We start from the raw sequence: 26,472 nt of genomic DNA on the forward strand, positions 1-26,472 counted from the left end.
CTTACAAAATAAAAAAAAAAAAAAAAAAAAAAAAAAAAAAAAAAAAAAGAAAAGCTACAGTTTTTATGATTGCCTTTTACTTTAAAAATATTTAATTTTTAGAATAGTTTCTAAATGAAAATAGAAGTCATACAAGGAAAAGTTTTCCTCGTTTCCCGTCGACTCTTTTTTACTCCCTTCTCCCAGCCCCAGCATATAGCCACTGCTATGTGTTTCTGGTATACATCCAAAAAAATTTTATGCAAATACTAGCAAATGTGTTTATGTATTCTAGATTCTCTCCTTGTTATCCCTAGGGGTGGCCTACTTTATTAATTTTTATTGTCTTATTTTTTTCTCTGCATAATATGACCTGGAGATCTTTTTACACTGGAACTTAGAGGTTATTCATTTGTTTATTGGCGTCTTTGTTCTGAAGGTACTAAAATATTTGTAACCAGTCATTTTTTACTATTACAAATAATACCTTTATGTTTACAGTAGGCTAACTTCTTAAAAGGGGATCTGCTAGGTCTGAGAATGTGTACCTGCCATTTCAGTAGATACTGTCATATTACCTCCTTTAGTGGAGATCTGGTTTCTATGCCCACCAGCAAAGCTTGAAGAGTACCTATTTTCTCACAGTTACATCGATATAGTGTGCTATCAAACTTTTGGATTTTTGACAGTCTAGTAAGTGAAAAATAGTATTTAAAAAAAAAACTTAGTGCAGTTTTAGTTTTCATTTATTAAGAATGAAGTTGAACATCTCTTTGTTCAAGAACCATATGTGTTTCATTTTTTCATGTCAGTTCATGTTTGTTGCTCTTTTTTTCTATTAGCTTTGGTCTTTTAAGTTTTTGAGTTTTGTATGTTAGGCCTAAGGGCCTAACAGCACACTGTTGCTGTAACATTGCTTGCAAGATGGGCCTGGTGAGCAGTGGTTTTGGATTGAGGCATGGTGGCTGGATCCTGAAGGGCCCTGTAAAGTCCATTTAGTGTTTATATAGGCTCTTGGTTTATAAAACTTTTTTTTAACATACAGAAATATATATCTTATTAGAGATCTTTTTTTTTTTCCTTTTTTTCTTGAGACAGAGTCTCGTTCTGTCACCAAGCTGGAGTGCAGTGGCACCATCCCAGCTCACTGCAAGCTCCGACTCCCTGGTTCAAGCAATTCTTCTCCCAAGTAGCTGAGATTACAAGCACGCGCCACCACGCCCAGCTGATTTTTGTATTTTTAGTAGAGACGGGGTTTCACCATGTTGGTCATGATGGTCTTGATCTCCTGATGTCATGATCCGCCTGCCTTGGCCTCCCAAAGTGCTAGATTATAGGCGTGAGCCACCCACCGCGCTTAGCCTAGGGATTCTCTGGATGCAGTAACTTCTGAAATAATTATATGTCAAAATCAATAGAGCCATTTAATTTGGAATGAGGATGGGGAATATTAATAATGTTGTTTTCTACATGGTAACTACAACGTCTGTCTTGTACCTGATTTCGACTATGACCAGGCCTACTTAGTTATGGAGTAATAGCTATAATTAATTTTCAATAGTTAGTGGTAGAGCTTTGCCAGCTATAATTTTTCATTTAAAAGAAAAAAAATCGTCTTTCATATAACGAACAGACTTCAAGCTGACTCTTGGTTTCCTCATCTTATTTTTATGAAGCACTCAGTGGGACTATGTTAAGAGAACAAACTCATTATATACGTAATCTCTGAGAATACCTGCTTCTTCCTAGTAGCTTCTATTTCCTTTAGTCGGAGACTCACTCTACAGACACCAGACACCACCACTATATAAAGGACCAGTTCATACTCTTGAGAATTTCAGAATGGGAGCATAGGTACTCTTTGTCAGTGTCTTCCTTTCATTTCTCCTCTACTCTTTCCTCCTTTTCCCCACTTTTTCTCCCTTTTTCTGCTCGTTCTCCCAGTGCTCCAACCCTAGCTGGCTAAAGGAGAATACTTTATCATGAATCACTTTCATGGCTTTTAGAAAACAGATTTTGAAAACATGGTTACTCCACGCTGAGCATTGTGTAAGTCCAAATAAAGAAAAAGAAATGAACTGTAAAGAAAAAAATTAATCTATTGACCAGAATTTTTATTTTGTTTTCTTTTTCTTTTTTTTCTTTTTTTTTTTTGAGTTGGAGTCTTGCTCTGCCGCTCAGGCTAGAGTGCCGTGGCATGATCTTGGCTCACTGCAACCTCTGCCTCCTGTGTTCAAGTGATTATTGTGCCTTAGCCTCCTGAGTAGCTGGGATTACAGGTGTGCACCACCACGCCCAGCTAATTTTTGTATTTTTAGTAGAGACGGGGTTTCATCCTGTTGGTCAGGCTGGTCTTGAACTCCAGACCTTGTGATCCGCCCGCCTCGGCCTCCCAGAGTGCTGGGATTACAGGCATGAGCCACCGTGCCCGACAATTTTCATTGGTTTTAAGAAGTTATTTTTCAAGTTGTACCTTAAGGGTGCTTTCGAATTCTGTTATTAAAACATACTCTATTCTCAGTGTTTAGTAGGCACTCAATGGTTTGTATTATGTAAATAAACCCTCTGGGTATGGGTAAACGTACTGCACACTTTAAATATTTGGACTTGACTTGTCTTCCAGAGTTCTGTGGTAAAGAAACTCTCAAAACATGCTTTTGGGTTCAAGACAATCAAACTCTTTTCTCTCTTTGTTTTGTTCTTACTGAATTTTTATTTGTATCAACCTCCATACCCTCCTTACTTAAATCCATGAATAGACTCCTTTTGTTGTTTTGTGTTATTTCTTGGGTTGATTTTCAAATGGAACAGTTGTGTAAGATAAATGTTTGTTGTCATGAGTAATGTTGATGTGAACCATGCTGTCTCTTCTATAATGCCACCATTATGCAGAGGCCTGCAAGAGGAAGGGTAGATTGGTGGTTCTGAGAGTCCGCCTGTGCTTTAGGTAATAATCCTGCATTCATTATTAATCTCCCTTTGCTTCCATGTCTCCCGCTTATTACCAAAGGCCAAGATATGACATGTTCAAGATCTTAGACATTTTGAAAATAGCAGAAGGGCTGCTTTTGAAGCCCGATTATTAGTCTTAGAAATATCATGAGACAACTGCAAGGCCATGTAATATTACTTATTTTAGTTTTTAGATATTGTCTACATTGTTTTTTGATCAATAGGCGAAGAGCTACTAATGAGCCATTATAATTTCCTTAAATTCACAGTCTCTGGAGTCAGTTTGTCTGGGTTGGTAATCCCTGCCCACTCTCACTGTATGATTCTAGGCAAGTTACTTTTCTTTTCTAGACCTTAGATTCCTCCTCTATAAAATTGGAATAAAAATGAAGGTCAACATGGGAGGATTACATAAAAAAATGAATGTGATAGGCCAAGTTTATTGCTGGATATATAATATGTACTCAATAATGTTAGCTGTTATCGTTATTACTAATCAGATTTTTATTACCCTGGATTTAAAAATAATTTTTCTGTATATAAAGAAACAGTTGGGAAAGTAAAACTGTTTCGATTAAAACAATAGTTTATTTCTCTTGTTGGTAACTATTATTTTCTTGGTTCAGTGAGTCCAAAAGCTTTTAGCAGGCAAGGGAAAAGTCCTTTGGAAATTGTGTATCAGGTCACTGTTTTTCTAATGGATCACAGCAGGAAAATAGTTTATGTTCTCACCTTAATATAAAAGGAAGCTATTGATTCCAAGCTGTATGGAAAGGGAAACTTAAAAACATTTAAAAAGGCTTGATAAGTTTTTTAAGGGAAAAAAGGGCAATGCATGCTTTTAACAATTCAAACAGTACAGATAGATATAAATTAAATATTCATGTGTCCCTTCTCAGGATTAAGCATTAAAAAATTATAAAAGTAGTATTCATGCAAGTTTAAAAAAAAAGAGAAAGAATATAAAAGATGCACATGAATACAATATTGGAGCCCACTGAACAAAGCTTTATCTTATTTTCAAGGCCAAACCAGTTTTCATATATTCTCCTATACATTTTCTTCGCTTAGAACAGAATTTTCCTTTTTTCTTTTTCCTTTGTAAAACACAAGGTAGATTCTAGCCATATTCTTCTATTCCTTGCTTTGTTTCACCTGATAATATCACAGAGATTATTACAAATTGGCACTTAGAGATGTATGTTACTTTCTAAACAGGCATGATATTTCAGCTGCAGTCCCATAATTTATTTAACCAGTCTCCTTATAATGGATAAGTAGGCTTTTTATGTTTTTTGCCTTGTCTATAATCTTCAATGAGAATTACTTATTTATATATGTGTGTGTGTGTGTGTGTGTGTACACATGCGTATGGGTTTGTGATGTAAGTATCCTACAAGCATATGTAGGAGAAATTCTGACATGCACATATACGTTTGATAGTTTTTTCTACCTTGCATTCCAAAGAGTTTGATCAGCATAGCCTGCCATCAGAAGAGGGAGAGGTTGCCAGTTTTCCCATTCTTTTGCTTGCACTGGGTAGTATTGCACTTCTTAATATTTTCTATTTTGATATGAGAATATAGGATCTCATTTCATTTTGCATTTTAAAATTATGCGAGATCAATGTATATCAGGATAAATTCCTAACAGATCTGAGATATAAATGCAAAACCATATGTGTATTAGAAGAAAACATGGGTGAATTACTTGGTAATTTGAGAACAGAGAAAATGTTCTAATAATGAATCCATCAGCGATAACAGAAAAAGGTGACACATTTGATATTTTAGAAATAAAAAAGTTTGAAGAAACTGTAAAAAAGTAAAATGACAAAATAGAAAATGTTGTGAACTTCTATTATAGATATGGATAGAATTGATATCCTAGAAAAAATACTGTGACTTCTATTATAGATATAGATAGAATTGATATCCTCTGTGGTGTATGTGTATGAGTAAATTAAAATATGAGATGAAAATGACTATTAGCCTGATAGAAAAATGGGCAAAAAATATTTGCAGATGGAAAGATGAAAAACAGAAAGAAGAAGAAGAAAAAAAAAAACTGCGAGGGGCCCTTATACGTGAAAAGATGCCCAGCTCACTCATAATAAGAAAAATGCATGTTACACCCTCACTGTTGTTTTTCACCAGACTGGCAGAAGTCCAAAGGTTTGCTAGTCAACTCCAGGGTCAAGGCTGCAGGTAAAGGGCACTCACATGCCTTGCCCATGGGAGTGCAAAGTGGTACACCTTTGTGGAGAAGAATTTTACAGTACGTAATGGAATTTCATGAGAATGTATCCTCTGACCCCACATTCCCACCTTTTTGGACTTGATTCCAAAAGTAATCTGGGAAACATAAAAATGACGTGCGTACAGTGCTACTCATTGCAGTACTGTTTGTAATAAAGAAAGACTGTATGCCACTGCCCTCTAGCCTGGGCGACACAGTGAGACTTTGTCTCAAACAACAACAACAACAACGACAGCAACAGACTGTAAATAATAACATATTGAAATCTAGATTCCATCTGGCTAACCTGAAGTTTGCAGCCTTCCAAAGTAGGTCTGATATCCCAACTTTGGCATTGGCAGTATTTGGCTCTTGTGCAGATGGTTTTCAGCTGCACGTCAGAGGTTACGAGCACTCTGAGGGGTTCTAACACTCAAATCTCAAAGTAGGTGGAGTTCTTTTTTGGGCACTCTCTTAAGTTGGTGCCTTCTTCCTACCTTTCCCTTCCCTGGTCCATTCTTGCCTATCTGCCTGGCCCTTTCTTCCCTCAGTGCTCTTCTCTAGTCTTGCTTCTCCTTCTAAGGCACTGGAGGACCTGGCACGAATGTTCTAAGGCAAGATCAGAAGGTGTTAACCTCTTTGCAGATATTTGCTCTGATAACCAAATCGTCTAAAAGCGGTAGTGTGTTTGTACATTTATTTTATTATTTATTCCACCTCCACTTGTCCAAATTAATGTATGAAATTGAGATGTATCTTAAAATTGATAAGAACTTGCATATAACTTCTGCCCCTCTGGAAGAGTTTTTACAAAGTTGATGGTGTTTCTTATAGTTGGTGGCATCTTAGAAGCCCAGAAATGTGTTCATAAGGGGGTAAGCCACGTGGAATCATCATTATTTGTTGGCAAATACCCATAGATGGTTTTCCTTCTCACTTTTCATTTTTAGTGAGTTTGTTTTCTCTGTTACTTCATAAATAAGGCCTCTGCTGGGTGATCGTGGGTTGGCTCAGAGCTAGCAAATACTCTCAATTGGGAAAGGAAAAGTATAAAGCATTATCTTTTTGTTAACATTATTAACATTTACACAGATATCTGTCTTGAATTCTTAGCATTTGACATAATTAATTATTCCCTCTTTTTTTCCCTTCTTTTTTTGAGATAGATTCTTGCTGTGTTGCCCAGGTTGGAGTGCAGTGGTGCGATCTCCGTTCACTGCAACCTCTGCCTCCTGGGATCAAGCAATTCTCCTGCCTCAGCCTCCTGAGTAGCTGGGACTATAGGCGCCTGCCACCATGACCGGCTAATTTTTGTATTTTTAGAAAATACAAAAGGATTTTGCCATGTTGGCCAGGCTGGTCTCGAACTCTCGACCTCAAGTGATTTGCCCACCTCCGCCTCCTAGAGGGCTAGAATTACAGGTATGAGCCACCGTGCCCTGCCTACTTTTTTTTTTTTTTTAAATTTTAAAAATCAGATCGACTCTTTAAGACTGTAAACTCCCTGAGGGTAGAGGTTCTATTCATAGTCGTATCCCCAGTACCCAGAGTAGAGCCTGGCACTTAGTGAATTCTGATTGCCTGTTGGTTGTCGATTGACAGATTTATGCTTCTAAGTAGAATTATCTTTTGATAATATTAAATAAGATGTGCTAACGCAAAACTGATAGAGTTTAGAAATAATTAAGAATCTCCTGGCTGGGTGCGGTGGCTCAAGCCTGTAATCCCAACACTTTAGGAGGCTGAGGTGGGTGGATCACGAGGTCAGGAGATCGAGACCATCCTGGCTAATAGGGTGAAATCCCATCTCTACTAAAAATACAAAAAGTTAGCCAGGCATGGTGGCTGGCGCCTGTAGTCCCAGCTACTCGGGAGGCTGAGGCAGGAGAATGGTGGGAACCCGGGAGGCAGAGCTTGCAGTGAACTGAGATTATGCCACTGCACTCCAGCCTGGGCGACAGAGTGAGACTCATCTCAAAAACAAAACAAAACAAAACAAAACCAAAAACAAAAAAAGAATCTCCTGTGTTCATTGGGAAAGGAATATTTGTTGGATGGGGAGTTTCCTAAAAGATTATGTAATTTTTTGGCATTTTGACATATTCACAGAATTCCTGCTGATTGAGGTTACTGCATCAAGAATAGTACAGTCACGTGTTGCTTAAGGATGGGAATTTGTTCTGAGAAATGTGTCAGGCTATTTCGTTATCATGTGAAATCATCAGATGTACCCACACAAACCTAGATTGTACAGCCTATGACATATATAGGCCATTATATGGTATAGCTTATTGCTCCCAGGCTACACACCTGTACAGCATATTGCTGTATTGAATACTGTAGTCACTACAGAGCATCTAAACATAGAAAAGGTACAGTAAAAATATGGTATGAAAACTTTAAAATGGTGCACCTAAGACACTTACTGTGAATGGAGCTTGCAAGACTGGAAGTTGCTCTGGGTGAGTCAGTGAGTGGGTGGTGAGTGAATGTGAAGGCCTAGGACATACCCTGCACCCTACTGTAGACTTCATAAACACTGTACACTTAGGCTACACTAAATTTATGCAAAATATTTTTCTTTCATAATAATAAATTAATCTTAGCTTACTGTAATGTTTTTACTTTATAAACCTTTTAATTTTTGAAAACGTTTTCACACTCTTATAATAACACTTAAAACACAAGCATTTTGTACAGCTGAACAAGAATATTTCCTTATTGTTTAAGCTTTTAGAATTAAATTTTATTTACTTATGACCAGGCGTGGTGGCTCACGCCTGTAATCCCAGCACTTTGGGAGGCTGAAGCGGGTGGATCACAAGGTCAAGAGATTGAGACCATCCTGGCCAACATGGTGAAACCCCATCTGTACTAAAAATACAAAAAATTAGCAGGGCGTGGTGGCAGGTGCCTGTGGTCCCAGCTACTTGCGAGGCTGAGGCAGGAGAATCACTTGGGTCCGAGTGGCGGAGGTTGCAGTGAGCCGAGACTGCGCCACTGTACTCTAGCCTGGCGACAGAGCGAGACTCCATCTCAGATAAATAAATAAATAAAAATACATTTTACTAATTTATTTATTTATTTTTACTGTTTCAGTGTTTTTTGTTAAAAGCTAAGACACAAACACACACATGAGCCTAGGCCTGCAAAGGGTTGGGATCATCAATATCCCTGTCTTCCACCAGCACATCTTGTCCCACTGGAAGATCTTCAGGGGCAATAACATGCATGGAGCTGTCATCTCCTATGATAACAATGCCTTTCCTTCTTCTGGAATATCTGCCTCCGGGAGGACCTTTCTGAGGTTATTTTACAGTTAATTTTTTTTTTTTTTTTTTTTTTTTTGTGAGACAGAGTCTCACTGTGTCACCCAGTCTGGAGTACAGTGGTGCAGTCTTGGATCACTGCAACCTCTGTGCCCCGGGTTCAAGTGATGCTTCTGCCTCAGCCTCCTGAGTAGCTGGGTTTACAGGCACCTGCCACCACGCCCGGCTAATTTTTGTATTTTTAGTAGAGATGGGATTTCACCATCTTGGTCAGGCTGGTCTCAAACTCCTGACCTCGTGATCCACCCACCTCGGCCTCCCAAAGTGCTGGGATTACAAGTGTGAGCCACTGCGCCCAGCCAACTTTTTTTTTTTTTTTAAATAAGTTGAAGGAGTACATTAAAATCGTGATGAAAAGTGTTCTATAGTAAATACCAAGTGATAGGAATTTTTAAGCTTCACTATAATCTTGTGTATCAACTGTCATATATGTGGTCCATTGTTGACTGAAATGTCATTATGCAGCACATGTTTTCCCTTTATTTTGAAAGCCAACATTGGCAAAATTCCAAAGTACAATAATTTGCATTATTTATTCATTGCCATACTTCTCCTTGAGAGGTCCTATGGTAAGAGTTGTGTAATGACTTGAAAATGACTGGGTAAAAGAATGTGCCGGGATACAAAGCTGGCATCTGGTACAGATAGTTCTGTCATTGGGATTATTTATTTATTTTGAGACAGAGTTTTGCTCTCGTTGCCCAGGCTGGAGTGCAGTGGCATGATCTCGGCTCACTGCAACTTCCACCTCCTGAGTTCAAGAGATTCTCGCCTTAGCCTCCTGAGTAGCTGGGATTACAGGTGCCCGCCCCCATGCCAGACTAATTTTTTGTATTTTTAGTAGAGACAGGGTTTCATCATGTTGGCCAGGCTGGTCTCGAACGCCTGACCTCAGGTGATCCACCTGCCTCGGCCTCCCAAAGTGCCGGGATTACAGGCGTGAGCACCCGCACCCGGCCCTTATGTATTTGTTTTGAAATAAACTAACAATTGCTAGATTTTTTTTATCGTTAGCTCCAGACATCTGTGACATTTTCTTATCTGCATAATACGGTTCTTAGAGTATTGCTTTGTCATTTGAAATTCACCATTCAGTAAATATTTAAGGAGTATCTCCCATGTAGCAGGCACTGTAATAAGTGCTGGGGATATAGTTACGAGTAAGGTGTGAGTCTCAGTCCTAAATCTTCGTTAAATACAACAGTGAAGCTTATTTCTTGAAGCTTATTTCTAAAGATCAATATGGCCTTCCAAGCTTTAGGAGATTGGAGAAGCGCCATATGCATGTGGTTCCACACATTGCCCCTCTGTCATCCTCCCCTCACCCTTTACCTACCTGCATATTGTTTAGTGCTCTATGACAGTCTGAATGTCTACTGTGCCCATCACTCTGTTGGGATTTGAACGTTCAAGGAGCAGCAGATAAAAATGTTGTATTCAGTATCTCTTAAATAGTAATAAAGACAGACCAAAAAAATGAATGATTTTCAGTGTACAAGAATTGTCTACACACTGTCTGTTATGGGAGTTCAGAGAAGAAAGAGTACTAGGATCAGATTGATAGTAGAGGAATATCACTCAGGTGGCACTGGGAATAATTTGGAGGTTACTAACAGGAGGTAGGTGAATAATCATTTCTGAGTTGAGTAGGGAAGTGACATAATTGATTTGTGTTTTATATACTGCACTCTGGTTGCTGGGTGGGAAATTAGACTATGGTCTGGAGGTAGAAGAAATGAATGCAAGAAATGAGTCAAGTTAGCAAGGATCATAGTATTCAGCTGATAAATAATATAAGGAGTTTCCATGCCTTTCATTGTTTCAATATATTTTTTTTTTAGGTGGGCATGGTGGCGGGCGCCTGTAATCCCCGCTACTCAGGAGGCTGAGGCAGAGAATTGCTTGAACCCAGGAGGCAGAAGTTGCAGTGAGCAGAGATCATGCCACTGCACTCCAGCCTGGGTGACAGAGCAAGACTCTGTCTCAAAAAAAAAAAAAAATTTTTTTTTTTTTGCAATGTTTATAATAAATACTGGGATAATTTTTTGTGTGTGTGTGCCAAGTTACCAGAAACTCTGATGTGCTTACCAGTCCTCCTACCTAGTGCTGTTATTTGAATCTTCCTTCCTAGGTGGAGAATCTACACTTAGACATCTGTATGTTCTCTTAGTTCTTCATGTCATTTGATCTTAGCTTCTGTTCTTATATAGATACTGTTGAAGGTGCTGCAGGTTTCAATTTTGGTTTTCCTTTCTTTATGGTAATCCTATTTTAATGTATAAGATCCTTTCAGGCAACTGAAGTATGCAAGAGGCAGGTGGAATAGTAGCAACTTTAGGTATTTAAAAATTCATGTAATAAATATGATGGTTTTGGATTATTTGTTGCATTGCCAGTGAGTTTATTATAGTATATAACAATATTTAATCAAAATGGTGATAGGAATAAAAGGTCCACTTTGAGGTAAATCATTAATTTTTAAGGCAGACAAGTTATGTTTTTAAGAATTTCTCAAGCCTGAAGAATATTCAGTGTGTGCTCTGTGCCTGAAAAAGCTTAACACAGAATCCACAAAGGTGAAATTAATTTGATACTCAGAGGTAAAATTAGGGCAAATTCCACTTCAGTTTATGTAAATTATTAAATAGTACTGTCAAGCATTGAAAATAAAGGAAGAGAATGCTTATCATCATTACATTTTAAGTGAAAAGATATATATTATACATTTTTATATTTATTGTTCACAAATATTTCCATGTTGTAGCAATTTTCTACTATGTTGTAATTGCCTGTTCATTTAACCTCACTGTTTTTTTTCTCCCCTACCACAGCAATCCCAGTGCTATTGGATATTTTTGAATGATTAAATGTGCTACTTACTTCGTTTTTGTGTTCATTTTTTTAAATAGAAAATGCATCTGATGCAGATTTATGGCTCCTGAACAGTTGCACTGTAAAAAACCCAGCTGAAGACCACTTTAGAAACTCAATTAAGTAAGTCAAAATTGATTTTTTTCCTATTTTGTATAATCAAAGTAAGAATTGATACCAGAAGTTTAGCTTTTTAAAAATGTCAAAATAGATATTTAGTTTATATTAAAAAAGTATGAGTTGGAGTGTTTTGAATTTGTCTGATAAAGAATGATACTTTTTTTTTTTTTAAATTAAATTTAATTTAAGTTCAGGTTACATGTACAGGATGTGCAAGTGTGTTACATAGGCAAACATGTGCCATGGTGGTTTGCTGTACCTATCAACCCATCGCCTAGGTATTAAGCGCTGTATGCATTAGCTATTTATCCTGATGCTGTCCCTCCCCCCGCCCTCTACCAAGCCCGACTGTGTGTTGTTCCCCTCCCTGTGTCCGTGTGTTCTCATTGTTCAACTCCCACTTACAAGTGAGAACTTGCAGGATTTGGTTTTCTGTTCCTGTGTTAGTTTGATGAGGCTGACGGCTTCCAGCTCCATCTGTGTCCTTACAAAGGACATGATCTCATTTCTTTTTTATTTTATTTATTTATTTATTTATTTATTTGAGATGGAGTCTCGCTCTGTTGCCCAGGCTGGAGTGCAGTGGCACGATCTCCGCTCACTGCAAGCTCCGCCTCCCAGGTTCACGCCATTCTCCTGCCTCAGCCTCCGGAGTAGCTGGAAGTACAGGCACCCACCACCACGCCCGGCTAATTTTTTGTATTTTTAGTAGAGTCGAGGTTTCACCGTGTTAGCCAGGATGGTCTCGATCTCCTGACCTGGTGATCCACCCGCCTCGGCCTCCCAAAGTGCTGGGATTACGGGCGTGAGCCACCCCACCCGGTCGATCTCATTTCTTTTTATGGCTGCATAGTATTCCATGTGTATATGCACCACAATTTTTTTACCAGTCTGTCCTTGATGGGCATTTGTGTTGATTCCATGTCTTTGCTATTGTGAATAGTGCTGCAGTGAGCGTATGTGTGCATGTATCTTTTTAATAGAATGATTTATATTCCTTTGGGGATATACCCAGTAATGGGATTGCTGCATCAAATGGCATTTCTGGTTCTAGGTCTTTGAGAAATCGCCACACTGTCTTACACAATGGTTTAATTAATTTACATTCCCACCAACAGTGGAAAAGTGTTCTTATTTCTCCACAGCCCCTCCAGCGTCTGTTGTTTGTTGACTTTTAATAATCGCCATTCCAACTGGTGTGAGATGGTTTTGGCTTGCATTTCTCTAATGATCAGTGATGTTGAATTTTTTTTCATATGTTTTTTGGCAGCATAAATGTCTTTTGAAAAGGGTCCATGTGCTTTGCCCACTTTTTGATGGGATTGTTTGTTTTTTTTCTTATAAATCTGTTTAAATTCTTTATAGATTCTGGATATTACACCTTTGTCATGTGGATAGACTGTAACAAATTTCTCCCACTCTATAGGTTGTCTGTTCACTCTGATGATAGTTTCTTTTGCTGTGCAGAAGCTCTTTAGTTTAATTAGATTCCATTTGTCAAATTTTGCTTTTGTTGAAATTGCTTTTGATGTTTTCATCATGAAATCTTTGCCTGTGCCTATGTCCTGAATGGTATTGCCTAGGTTTTCTTCTAGGGTTTTTGAAGTTTTGGGCTTTACATTTAAGTCTTTAATCCATCTTGAGTTAATTTTTGTATAAGGGGTAAGGAAGGTGCCCAATTTCAATTTTCTGCATATGGCTAGCCAGTTTTCCCAGCACCATTTATCATGTAGGGAATCCTCTACCCATCGCTTGTTTTTGTCAGGTTTGTTGAAGATCAGATGGTTGTAGATGTGCCATCTTATTTCTGAGTTCTCTATTCTGTTTCCTTGGTCTATGTGTCTGTCTTTACACCAGTCCTACGAAGCTTTGGTTACTGTAACCTTGTAGTATAGTTTGAAGTTGGGTAGCGTGATGCCTACAGTTTTGTTCTTTTTGCTTAGGATTGTCTTGGCTATACGGGCTCTTTTTTGGTTCCATATGAATTTTAAAGGAGTTTTTTTTTTTTTTTTTTTTTTTTCCTAATTCTATAAAGAATGTCAATGGTAGTTTAATGGGAATAGTATTGGATCTGTAAATTACTTTGGGCAGTATGGCCATTTTCATGATATTGATTCTTCCTATCCATGAGCATGGAATGTTTTACCATTTGTTTGTTTCCGCTCTTATTTCCTTGAGCAATGGTTTGTAGTTCTCCTCAAAGAGGTCCTTCACTTCCCTTGTTAGCTGTTTTCCTAGGTATTTTATTCTTTTTGTGGCAATTGTAAATGGGAGTTCATTCATGATTTGGCTGGCAGTTTGTCTATTCTTGGTGTATAGGAATGCTTGTGATTTTTGCACATTGATTTTGTATCCTGAGAGTTTGCTGAAGTTGCTTATTCGGTTAAGGAGTTTTTGGGCTGAGACGATGGGGTTTTCTAGAAATAGGATCATGTCATGTGCAAACAGAGACAGTTTGACTTCCTCTCTTTCTATTTAAATATGCTTTATTTTTTTCTTTTGCCTGATTGCCCTGGCCAGAACTTCCAATACTATGTTGAATAGGAGTGGTGAGAGAGGGCATCCTTGTCTTGTGCCCGTTTTTAAGGGGAATGCTTCCAGCTTTTGCCCATTCGGTATGATATTGTCTGTGGGTTTGTCATAAATGGCCCTTATTATTTTGAGGTCTGTTCCATCAATACTTATTGAGAGTTTTTAACATGAAGGGATGTTGAATTTTATTGAAGACCTTTTCTGCATCTATTGAGAAAATCATGTAGTTTTTATCTTTAGTTCTGTTTGTGTGATGAATCATATTTATGGATTTTCATATACTGAACCAGCCTTGCATCCGGGGATGAAGCCCACTTGATCATGGTGGATGAGCTTTTTGATGTGCTGCTGGGTTTGGTTTGCTAGTATTTTATTGAGGAGTTTTGCATTGATATTCATCATGGATATTGACCTGAAATTTTCTTTTTTTGTTGTATCTCTGCCAGGTTTGGGTATCAGGATGATGCTGGCCTCATAAAATGAGTCAGGAAGAAGTCGCTTCTTTTCAGTTGTTTGAAATAGTTTCAGAAGAATGGCTTTTTGAAGGTTTTTGTGTGTGTCTATCTCCTTAAGAATGACACTTTAATGGGAACTTTTCTAATAAGTGATTTCAGTGTTTGTGAAGTTATCTAATAGGTGATTTTTGAGGATTTGTTAAGTATTAACTATGTGTTCTTCTCAGAGAATCGGTGCATACTTTGTGAAGTTGCCTGACACAGTCCTTGCCTCTTTTCCCTGTCCATTAGCACTGTTCTAAGTGCTACAGTACCTGGTTTTCAATAGAATTGCAGTTTGTTGAAGGGAGGTGGGTATATTAAGTCCTTGCTTCTTGCTTTGTTCCTTCAAGCTAACGTGGAAAAAGTATCCTTTTTTCACATTTTCTCTGAATCTTATCCCCATGCATCTTCTTAGAAACCTTATTCTAGAAATTATTTCCTCATTCCATATTTCCAATCTCTCCAACTCCCCTGGAACCTTTTCACTGGTATTTAAACATAACTGGGTCTAATCAGCCCCCTGTACCCCTGTTAGCTATTGTCCTACATTTTTTCTTGCCTTCCCAGCCAGACTTTCAAAAGTTCTTCTCTTCTTAATTTCATTCTTATACTCATTCATTTTCCCCTTTATTGGTTTTATTGTGAAATACATTAAACATATAATAGCATTTATAAAACACATACAGTTTAAGTAATAATAAACACTTAAACATCTGCCACCCAGTGTAAGAAATATAACAGTGTCAAGACCATAGAAACTGCCGTGTTTTCAATCATAACTCCCAAGAAGTAACCTTTATCTTGACTTTTGTGAGTCATTTTCTTGCTTTTATTAATGTATCATCTATTAAGTATGTCTCTAAACAGTGTGTTGTCTTGTTTAGCTCTATTTTGAACTTTTATCTGTTGAACTTATACCGTTTGTGTTCTTCTGAGATTTACATCTTTTTCTCAGCATTACGCTTTGAGATTTATTCATGCTAATGGGTGTAAATAACTCTGGTCATTCATAGAATTTGCTTCAGTTTATTCATTTTATTACTAATTGAGTTTTGAATTTTTCCCAATGTTTTTGCTTTCATGAACATTCCTGCTGTGAATATCTTAAACATGTTTTCTGGTGCACATGTGTAAGAATTATTCTGTAATATGAACCTGGGAGTTGAATTACTGGGTAACATATCTGTGTACATTCAGACTTTATTAGGTAACGCCATTTTCTTTTCACAAATGGATGTAGTAGTGTGCATTTTCACCAGTAATGGATGTGTGTATTTGTTGGTTTCCATTCTTGCCAGTACTTGATATGGCCAGACTTAAGTTTTTGCAAGTCTGTTGGTGATGATGGTATTTTGTTTTGGTTTTAATATGCATTTCTTTTTTTTTTTTTTTTTCTTGAGACAGGCTCTCACTCTGTCGCCCAGGCTAGAGTGCAGTGGCAGGATCTCGGCTCACTGCAACCTCTACATCTCGTGTTCAAAGGATTCTCCTGTCTCAGCCTCCTGGGTACCTGGGATCATAGGCATGTGCCACCACGCCCGGCTAATTTTTTTTTTTTTTTTTGAGAGAGAGTCTCACTCTGTCATCAGGCTTAAGTGCAGTGGCGCAATCTTGGCTCACTACAACCTCCGACTCCTGGGTTCAAGTGATTCTCCTGCCTCAGCCTCTTGAGTAGCTGGTATTACTACTAGCTGGCACCACCACGCCTGGCTAATTTTTCTATTTTTATTGGAGATGGAGTTTCAACATGTTGACCAGGATGATCTCAATCTCCTGACCTTGTGATCTGCCTGCCTCGGCCTCCCAAAGTGCTGGGATTATAGGCATGAGCCACCACATCTAGGCAATTTTTTGTATTTGTAGTTGAGATGTGGTTTCACCGTGTTGGCCAGACTGGTCTCGAACTTCTGACCTCAAGTGATCCACCCGCCTCGGCCTCCGAAAGTGCTGGGATTACAGGCGTGAGCCACTGTGCCCGGCCTTAGTTGCATTTCTATGATCATAAATGAGGTTGAGCTTTTTAAAATAGATCTATTGGCTATTTAGATTTTACTTTTTTGTAAAATGGCTTCTCAGGTCATTTGTCTATTTTTTTTTTTTTCATTTTAATCATTTATTTGTGGCCATATATTATGTGTCTTACAGATCCTAATCCTTAGATATTATACATGTTGCAATATCTTCTCCCAATTGTGGCTTATCTTTTCATTTTCTTTTGTGGTATCCTTTGGTGAAGATAAATTCTGGTTTAAAATTTATTAATCCATTCTTTTTGGTCTGTGTTCTTATTGTTTAAGAAGTCTTTTCTTACTCTGAAGCTTTTAAGATATTCTCCTATATTTTCGTTTAAAAGTTTCATGGTTTTTACCTTTTACATTTAGGTCTATAATTCATCTGGAGTTGATTGTTATTATTTTTTGTTATGGTACCAGAAGGGGTCCAATTTTATTTTATGTTTTTCTCTGTAGATAAACAATTGTTTTCAGTATCATTGATTTATTTATTTTAAGTTCTGTTCTTTCTCCTTTTATCTGTGCATTACCCACCCTCTCATATGTTGAGCGTCCATAGATGTTTGAGTCTGTTCTTGGTCCTCTGTTACATTCCTTTGATATATTTCTTTATTCTGGTTCTTGTTCTGTACAGTCAGAAGTAGTACAGAGTTATATCAAGGCTACCTATCTGATAGTGCTAGTACCTTTCTGTTCTTCTTTAAGAGTGTATCCGTTTTTAAGTTCAACAAAGAATACTGTTGTGCGTTTGTGATTACATATTTTTAATCTTTAGATGATTTTGGGGAGAAATGAATCTTCACAATTTTGAGTTATCCAACTCAGTTCTATCCTGATTTTTAAGGATTGATTCTTTTCTTTCTGTAGCTCTTGTGCATCTTTTAGACTTTTTTCTCCCAATGCAGATATTCAATTATTCCAGTGCCATTAACAAAATAAACTTACTCTTTCTTCTTTTGCCTGCACAGTATGTACTTTATATTTTTATACTACTGTAAATGGTAAACTTAAAAAATTTTTCATGTTCTGTGTTTGCTGCCTTGGTCAGGGAGTTAATTGTAGTAGCAGTGTGAAGGATGGTTGTGTGTAAGGAAGAGCATAGATCAGGAGTCCAGTGAGGTTGTAGTTGTAGTGGTTGTAGAGTGGTTGTAGTCCAGGTACAGAGGATCTCATCTAAAGTGGAGGTGTTCAGAATTGGAAGGAATACATTGCCTTGAGAAGGCAGAATTCTTTATATCAGGGGTCTCCAACCCCTGGGCTGTGGACCTGTACTTGTCTGTGGCCTGTTAGGAACCGGCTGCAGAGCAGGAAGTGAGTGGTAGGCGAGCAAGCGTTACTGCCTGAGCTCTGTCTCCTATTAGATCAGCAGCAGCGTTAGATTCTTACAGGGGCACAAACCCTATTGTGAACTGTGCATGTGAGGGATCTAAGTTGCACTCCTTATGAGAATCTAATGCTTGATGACCCGAGGTGGAACAGTTTCACCCCAAAACCATACCTCCCACCCCTGGTCTGTGGAAAAATTGTCTTCCATGAAGCCAGTTCCTGGTGCCAAAAAGGTTGAGGGGACCGTTGCTTTACACATTCCATATTGTCCGAGATGGCTCTGAGGACTCTGGCTAGAAAGAAGTGAGGAATTCTAGGAAGGGAGTTATTAAGAGATGACATGTTTTGGTTTTGAACATGCTGTATTTGAAGTTACAGATAAATATTTTAATAAGATGATGAATATACTTGAACTTTATTGAGTGTCTTCTATGTGACAGGCAGTGTTCTAAGTGCTTTAGATGAATTAGATATTATCTAGCTTAATTCTTGCAACCTATCAATGAGTTGTAGATTACATTTATATTCCTGTTTTATAGGGGAAGCAGCATCTGTTTTACAGATGAAGGTCTCTAAGGCTGTTCGGTTCATAAATGGTAGAGGAGGGATTTTAACCGAGGCAGTCTGACTAGAGTCTGTGCATTTAACCATTTTATTACTGTGCTTCCTAGATAAAGATGTCAAGTAAGCGGTTGCAGAATTGAGGCAGATATCAAAGAGGTCAACACTAGAAATAGATTTAATATTGTTTGCATAGAGTTGATAGTTGAATGTGATGGCATCTTTAATTCAAAATGGTGGAGGGAGCAGAGGAGTTCTTACCTGAGTGATGGCAAGAGGTAAGGGAAGGGAGGATGGAAGAGGGGAATTAGGGTCACATTTAGGAGCAGAAGAAGGATGAATTAAACTAAGGCAGAGAATGTTATTCACCAGATGCTGTTCATTTTCAGAGAATGCTTTTTTTTTTTTTTTTTTTTAAATGAGAAGCCTGTGATTATCCCAAATTATCTATTTTTTCTCTATAGAAAAGTAAACAAGATACAAAGATACTTTAGTGCTACTGATACCCCGTATGTACTGAACCCAGAGAATATACTTTCTGTGATTATCAACTTTATAATGTAATTAATGGACATAGTTCTAGAGTGTTTCTAAAAGTTTAAAAACTCAACTATAACTTGTGTCAGTGGGTTTTGTTATATATGTGTTATGAATATGGTTCAAAGTAATGATATGCTGTTTGAACTATTAAGTAGAAATGACACAAGAAAAGTTTACCATTTAAACACTACAAAGCTAGTGGTAGCAAGCACTGGTTACTTTAATATACTATTCTGCTTGATTGAAAGAAAATTTAAAAAGATATTATATATGATTAAGTATTTTTAATGGCCCTGAAGACTTTTGATCATCACAACTAATTCTTATTAAGATAACACTTAAACAACATTTGATTTCCTTCCATAATAAATACAATCCTGTAAGAGGTACAATAACAATTAACATTGGGAAAACATCAGATTGAGGTGACATTTATACATATGAAATCTTTCCGTGATGGATTACTCTTGTCAAGCATTTTGCTTTATTTAGAGATTTTCCCAGTTGTGGTCACCATTGCCTAACAGAAAACAACAAAGATGAGTAGTGTAACATTGTTAAATGTTAAGCTGTGCTACACATGTGCCTTTTCTCATCCTCCAGCTCCATCCTTTCCCTTTGCTATCTCTTGCATGCATTTTAGTTTTCCATGAGAGTAAGGTAAAGCTTAGATTCAAAGACTGCCTGATAAGATATTGCTTCTCCTTCTGTTGCTCCCAATCCTTTATACCCAAATGTAAAGATTTACAGCAGTGGGGTGGGACCTGTCTTTTTCTAACCTGGGCGCTTTACCCATGATTGCTTCACTTTGCTACTCATTCCTGTGTGTCATCATCTCTCCACCATCTGCTTTGGTTTCCCTTCAGTACTTCTTGGTGTTAAATAGTTGTTTTAAATTATGCATCACATCATTTTGTTTCTCTTGAACCACCACACAAAAGATCACCTTGTTTTGACAGGAATAAAGAAAGATGACTCTAAGGGATTTACTGTCTTTCATGTGATTAATACAGTCTCATTGATTAAGATCCAGAAATTGTGAATTTGTGACATGACAGTTATGGACTGAATTATTTTGTCGTTTGTTTTGGGGCTTTACTTTTTTCAAGGTTTTACAGTGTTTGTATTATTGATATTCAGATTGATAAAAGAGTAAGAATTTTAAGTAGCAGAAATAGAGATAAGAGTGACTTATTGGTTGCCTTTTCACCTTAGAAATCTGAAATGTTATTGCCCTTTGTAATTTAGAAAGAATCACTAGTAAGCCCCCTGTGTTATGATGGCAGTCTACTGGATGCACACTATTTCCTCTTGAGCATTTGTCAGTTACCCTGGCTTTGTTTTATCCATTAGAACATTTTGATTTAGACAATATAGCCTTTAACTTGGGGGGTTCTTGAGTAAATGAAAAAGATCAAAAGTTTCAAAAAATAAAATTTGCTCTTAATGATAATAGCACATCAGAAAACTCCTTTGGTTAATGCTTTATAAAAGTGTGGGATCTTTTCCATGCCACCTACAGGAGGTCATTCAGAGGCTGGTGAAAATAAACACATCTTGTGTGTCCTATATAAATGATGGAAAGAATAGCCAGCTTGCTTTGATCATGGACTGTCAACCTCTATTTGACCTTGTGCATTATTAACCCAAATGGGCACTGTGGTTTAGCCATACTGATAGTGGATAGACAGGAGACACTTGTTTTTAACTGCCTTTGCCTGTAGAAATAAATGGTAATGTTGAAGGGATGGCTTAGGTATCTGAGTGTAATTACTTGAAACAATAATTGAAAATAAAGGCAGAACTGGATAAAGACAAAAAATGTGTGTTTGAGACAGAGGATACCTACTTTGTATAACATCTTTTCACTATAGGAAAGCGCCTTACATGCTATTCTGTTGAGCACAACATAAATTATTGGATTGTCATTCCTATTATGAAAATATTCTTTGTTTTATGTAGATTTATTTTTTGAGTTCTTTTTCTTCAAAAATTGAAGTTGCGGGAGGTACCAGAATATTATTTCAACTTGAACTTGTAAAGTAAATTGCTTTCAAGAAAGCTGACTTCATAAGAACAGAGAAGTGGTTGCCCTTTCAGTTAGTAATTATCCAGTTTAAAGGAATTAAAGAAAAACCCCTTTCCAGTTCTCTTGTTAACCACATTCACTAGTAATTTTTTTTTTTTTTTTTTTTTAACTAAACTTCTAAAAGTTACTTTTATTTATTTTTTTAGACCGGGTCTTGTTCTGTTGCCCAGGCTGGAGTGCAGTAGCATGATCATGGCTTACTGTAGCCTCATCCTCCCAGGCCAAAGCAATTCTACCACCTCAGCCTCCTGAGTAGCTGGGACTACAGGCACACGCCACCACACCTAGCCAATCTGTTATTATTATTATTATTGTTTTTAGTAGAGATGAGGTCTTGCTATGTTGCTCAGGCTGCTCTTGAACTCCTGACCTCAATCAAGTGATCCTCCTGTCTTGGCCTCCCAAAGTGTTGGGGATTACAGGCATGAGCCACCTTGCCTGACTTCCAAAATTAATTTTTAATTAAAAAAATTTGGCATTAGAAGGTAAAAATCACAGGGTTTTGGTTTGGCCTTTTGTGAGAAATTTAGATAATGCAAGTTATTTGAGTTATACTTTAAATAATACTATAGTTTGTTGATTTTTTGTTAAACTTAGATATTTTAATTTTAACTCTTCTAATTATATGAAATGGCTATAGTTCAAAATCAGTTTCATCGTCTAATTTAAAATGTCAGTGCCAGATTCAGTGAATCATTGTGTGCTTTTCCCGGTCAGAATCTCATTTTTTTCAGCTATCCTTGCCCTCCAAAAAGTATCCTTTTACATGGAAAGTTAGTTCAAAATATTAGACTGTTTGAATTAATTAGTATTATTGGTTAGGTATTATCTACTAAGATTTTTTTTTCTCCCAACAGTGCTATGCTTAATATGGATTTACATTTTCCTACCATTTCTCATCTGCTTCCACTGTTAGATATTGTCTGTATGCTGATTTCTCCCAGATCTTTGTCTTTGATCTTTATGTCTCCTTACAGGCTCCAGCCTTGTGTATCCCACTGCTTCCTTAACTTCGCCATTTGGATGACCTTGACCGTGGATGCCTCAAATCATCATGTCAGGGCCTCCTCCTTATCTACCTCACCTTTTCTCCAGCTGGCATTTCCATTAGTAGTGCCCTTCTTCTTTGATTGTGGTCATCAGGAATTGCACATCATTTCTTAGTGTAACAAGGGGTTTTAAAAAGATGTGTTCAATGCCTCCCTCTCCTACCTCGTTTCTTGCCACTGGGTTATAGAATTTTACTTCCTCCCCGACATTAGACAATTTCCCAAGCACATAATGTATTTGCATATGTTCTTCCCTTCCTTGGACTATCCTTTCCCTTTTCTCCAAATGCATGCCCTCAACCTCCACCCGTTCCACATTAATCCCACCTTGCTAAATAGTTGATCTTTGGAACTCATGTCAGAGATAACACCTGTGGGGTCATCTCCCTTCTAAGCCTCACCTCACCTCTTAGCTCCAAGGTCTGTTCCATGCTAGTTCTTTATCTCATATTAACATCTATTGTTGCACAGTATATTTTATTATTTGTTTACATATTTGGCTTGCTACTAGATTGTGAGTTTTGAGGTTAGGATATTGACCTCAGAAAAATTCTTTTTATAAAGCCTTTGACCTTCTGACTCTACTATGTAATGATTTTCCTTGTCCTGGGAAACAGATACCATTAATAGACAAAGACCATTTGTCAACGGTTGTAAGAATGTTCTCCCAAGGTTGTAGTGAGTCCCTTGACAGATGCAGGCTGTGTATTTGTAAAAAGGGGAAAGAACATTCTAACTTCCTAATTTCTAATTTCTAATATTGTATTTCTGAGGCAAGTAGTAAAAGGAGTAAGAATACTCCCTACTTGGAGTAGTCACCTGGTCATGCTGGCGGGATTTGTGCTCCTCACTATCCTGAATGAGCTCCGGGCCAGCTTTAGGACTGTGGCCATTAGATTAGTTAAAGCATCCCATCTTGAGTGAGAGAGTAGGAAAGGTGGATAAAAACCTGGTTAGTGTTTGGCCTTGAGTTTGGCACACAATTATAATTACTCAATACATGTTTATATAATTAGGTTGAACTGATTTTTCCTCTTTTTGGGAAAAGGTTTAGTATCATTCTGCTGTCATTGCATCAAGTCATCGTTAATATATTTAAGTGCGTTATAAGTTGTATAAGTAATGTAACTGCATTAATATCAGAACACTTGTCTTACATTTGAGTATCAAATTGTCCAGATTTGAGAGTGAGCAGGATACACCAGATATACCACTAAAATTGAAAAAAAAAAAAAAAAAATCAACCGGTTGTTGTTGGGGAAGAAGTAGTAGTGTTGGAAAGGTTAGCTTGATAGAGGATTTTGTAAGATGAGTGAAAAAGATCTAAAAGGACAGTGATGTTGTCTCTGTTATTGACTGAGGTATCCTTGGTCTCTAGAACAGTGCCTGATGACCAGCATTGAGTTATTTATTCATTGAATTGAATTGAAAGATTTGATGAAGGCCAAGTTTCTCTAAATAAATTCTTGTTCATGGATTAGGCCTTATTATCTATCATATGTGAATTCATTTTATTCAAGTCTTATGTCACGGTTTTGTTTAGTCTGTTTCCTGTTGTTGCTAGGATTTTGTAATTTTTTCCCCCGTGAGCTTGTTTGGAGCTGACAATAGTATTTGAGGAGCAAGCTTTCTAGAAACAGGTGAAGAGTTTTTTGTAAAGTAGGGGGTGAGAGTTATGTATGTTCAGAGCAGCTTCTGACCATTTCCTGTTAGAGACTTCAAGTTGTCTTCTAACTCTGGAAAAACATGGAGATGAGTCAGAGGAAAGGCAGGATATTATCATGTGATGTATGCCAGTGAGCAATTTTATTGGAAATACAAAAGAAAGTCTATTTTAGTGTTTAATTCCTGGTTTATGTTAAAAAAAAAAACACCAACAAAATGAAACTGTAAACTTACAGTTAAAAGATTAGTAACTTAATTTGCAAATCAGCAACAGAAAAAGCAGTTCAGAGGTGGTAGGCCGTTTTAAAATGCAAAACTGAGTTTCGAGATATCCAAAATCTTTTTGAAGAATAGTATTTTGCATATTTTATGATTAATGTTACATCAACAGTTGCTTTGTTTTTGCCATTTTAAGCAAGAGAGTGAGTGAAAGAGGGCAGTGTATTATGTGCTGGCAACAGCTGGCTGATAGCATTGAAATACTTACGTAATTAATATATGTGTTGGCTGTTGTCTTAACAACTCTGTAGGTGGAGGCTCCAGAAAGCATGCAGAAACTTGCTTTAGCAGGATTAAAGAAGAAATCAACATGATCTAAGTCTGTTCTTTCAGCCAAGAGTGATTTCCTATTGTTTTGGTTTGAAAGACATTCTACTTATTCTTGGTGTGTTGTGTTTATATAACAGCAGAGAAAAAAAGACTCTTGTTTTTTTCTTCCCTTATTGTTTGCTCTAAGAGTGACAAATATAATCTTTCGTAATTTTTAGTTAGTAGTATTGTTTAATAACTGATAATAAGTGAAATAAAAAACACATTTTCTTTAAACCCATAGGACTACCAAAGTATTAAATATTAACCCTTTTTATTTCTTACTTATGATTACACTTACGTGTTGTTCTCTGGGCCACATTAATGAAGTTATGTAGATTGTGGACTATATTAAGGGATAGATTGCTATGATCCTGGAAAACTGGATAGGAGTGGCAGGTAATATGCAACTTACTTTTACCTAACAGCTGTGGATCTAAATCTTACTCAAAGTACCCTGTGTTTACATATTTTACTGTTTTTGTAGCTCTAAGGCTGAGGCTGGTCCCTACTGTACCTTTGAAGAAAGGATGGCACTTTTGTGGGTGTCAGAAAGAGTGCATAGACACAGTGCAGCACCACTGTGTGGCTGTCCCATATTAATAACACTGTCTTTTCTTTATCTGTCTGCACGCATTTTCAGAGTTCCTTAGGGGCAGCCACTGTATCTTTTATCTGTATCCCAGCATCTTATACAGTGATTGACAGTAATAGTTGAACAAATGAATGAACCAACTCATATGTATGCTTCCTTTGTATGTTTATCTTTCCCATCCCGTCCACCTTCTGCATCTGTCAGATCTCATGTCTTCCTCTGGATTTTCATGGAACTTTTTCTGTGTCTCTTTCTTATTAGATTTGAGGACTTTGAACTTGAGGTCATCTGCATGTCATGGAAAACCTAAAAAGCAGAGGCTTCCATGACTTAGGGGATTTGTTTTTTGTACATATTGCAAAGTCCACAGTTAGGAAATTGCTGGCTTTGGTTTACCAATTTAAGGGTGTGAGGAGTGAAGTCGGTTGTTTTAAAGGTCTTTCCCTGTTGGTGTCAAATGGTTATTGCTCTCTGGCCATCACATGCCCTTTCCCCCACAAAAAAGGTGGAAGTACCAAACTGGATGTGCCAACTGAGTCTGTCCCTTCTTTAAAGGAGCTTTATAGGAAGTCCCACTCAAAACCTATGCTTGCATCTCATTGTGTGGAGTCATATCACAGGACTACCTCTGTTTATAAGAGAGACTGGGAAATGTAGTGTTTTTTCTTTCTTTTGTTTTTATACTTCTCACATTGTTGCTCCCAACAGAATTGGGGTTCTGTTAGTAAGGAAGATGGGGAGACGGGGATAATGTTCCTTGGCTTGATATCTCTGCTTTAGGGTATAAACTTTGGGACAAGATATACATTTTATTTATCTTTCTATCATTTATCAGGGCCATTGTATTGGAGGAGGTCCTCAACATACTTGTTAACAAATTATACTTCTTTCTCCTGTAATGTGTATTCAGAACATTTAAGAAATAACATAGGTGACATTTAAGAACTTTTGCTCTTTTTGCTTACTCCGAGTGGTCTCTGATGAAGGAATAACAGAATACACAGGAGCAGTTCATGGCTTAGTTGTTGGACACATATATTTTTTTTAAAATGGGACTTGCACATATTTTCTGCTCTTAAGACCTGCAATGACCATATTTGAAATGGAATCTATAAGGAAAATATATTTTTCATTGTTCTGAGATTCATTTCTGTGATATAATAATAATAAGCCTGGTTTAAAACCTAGATACTTTAATTTAGACATGAAACAAAAGTGGAGTTTATAATGATTACCATAGAGGGTCTTAACCAATTGGAACACAGGTTGAATGACAGTTAAATTCATTTTATAATTAGATGTTTAGAAAATAATATTTTGTTTAATTCTAAAAAACTTTAGGTACAGCTGAAAAATACCACCTCTCACTAAGATGGAAATTTAATGTTTTAGATTTCACTTGAAAAAAGAAATGGAGAATTTGATGTAACAAGTGAAAATCTAGCCAATGGAAAGAGTCTTACAAAACTTGCTGGAGATTTTTTGTAGGTTGGTGCCATTGGATATTATCAGAGGGAAGTTAAGCCTGT

At 37.3% G+C, this 26,472-nt stretch overlaps 1 protein-coding gene across 3 annotated transcripts in view; it reads left to right on the plus strand.

Annotated features, from left to right (window-relative positions):
* Positions 1 to 26,472, plus strand: part of CDKAL1 (CDK5 regulatory subunit associated protein 1 like 1) — a 712,947-nt gene that overhangs the window by 97,809 nt on the left and 588,666 nt on the right. For all 3 annotated transcript variants that reach the window (XM_025383729.1, XM_025383728.1, XM_025383731.1), the window contains one exon: positions 11,408 to 11,492. In XM_025383729.1, the coding sequence (XP_025239514.1) occupies positions 11,408 to 11,492 (85 nt within the window). The remainder of the gene's footprint in view (positions 1 to 11,407; positions 11,493 to 26,472) is intronic.

This window comes from Theropithecus gelada, chromosome 4 (assembly GCF_003255815.1).
Source record: "Theropithecus gelada isolate Dixy chromosome 4, Tgel_1.0, whole genome shotgun sequence".
NCBI classification, from domain to species: Eukaryota; Metazoa; Chordata; class Mammalia; order Primates; family Cercopithecidae; genus Theropithecus; species Theropithecus gelada.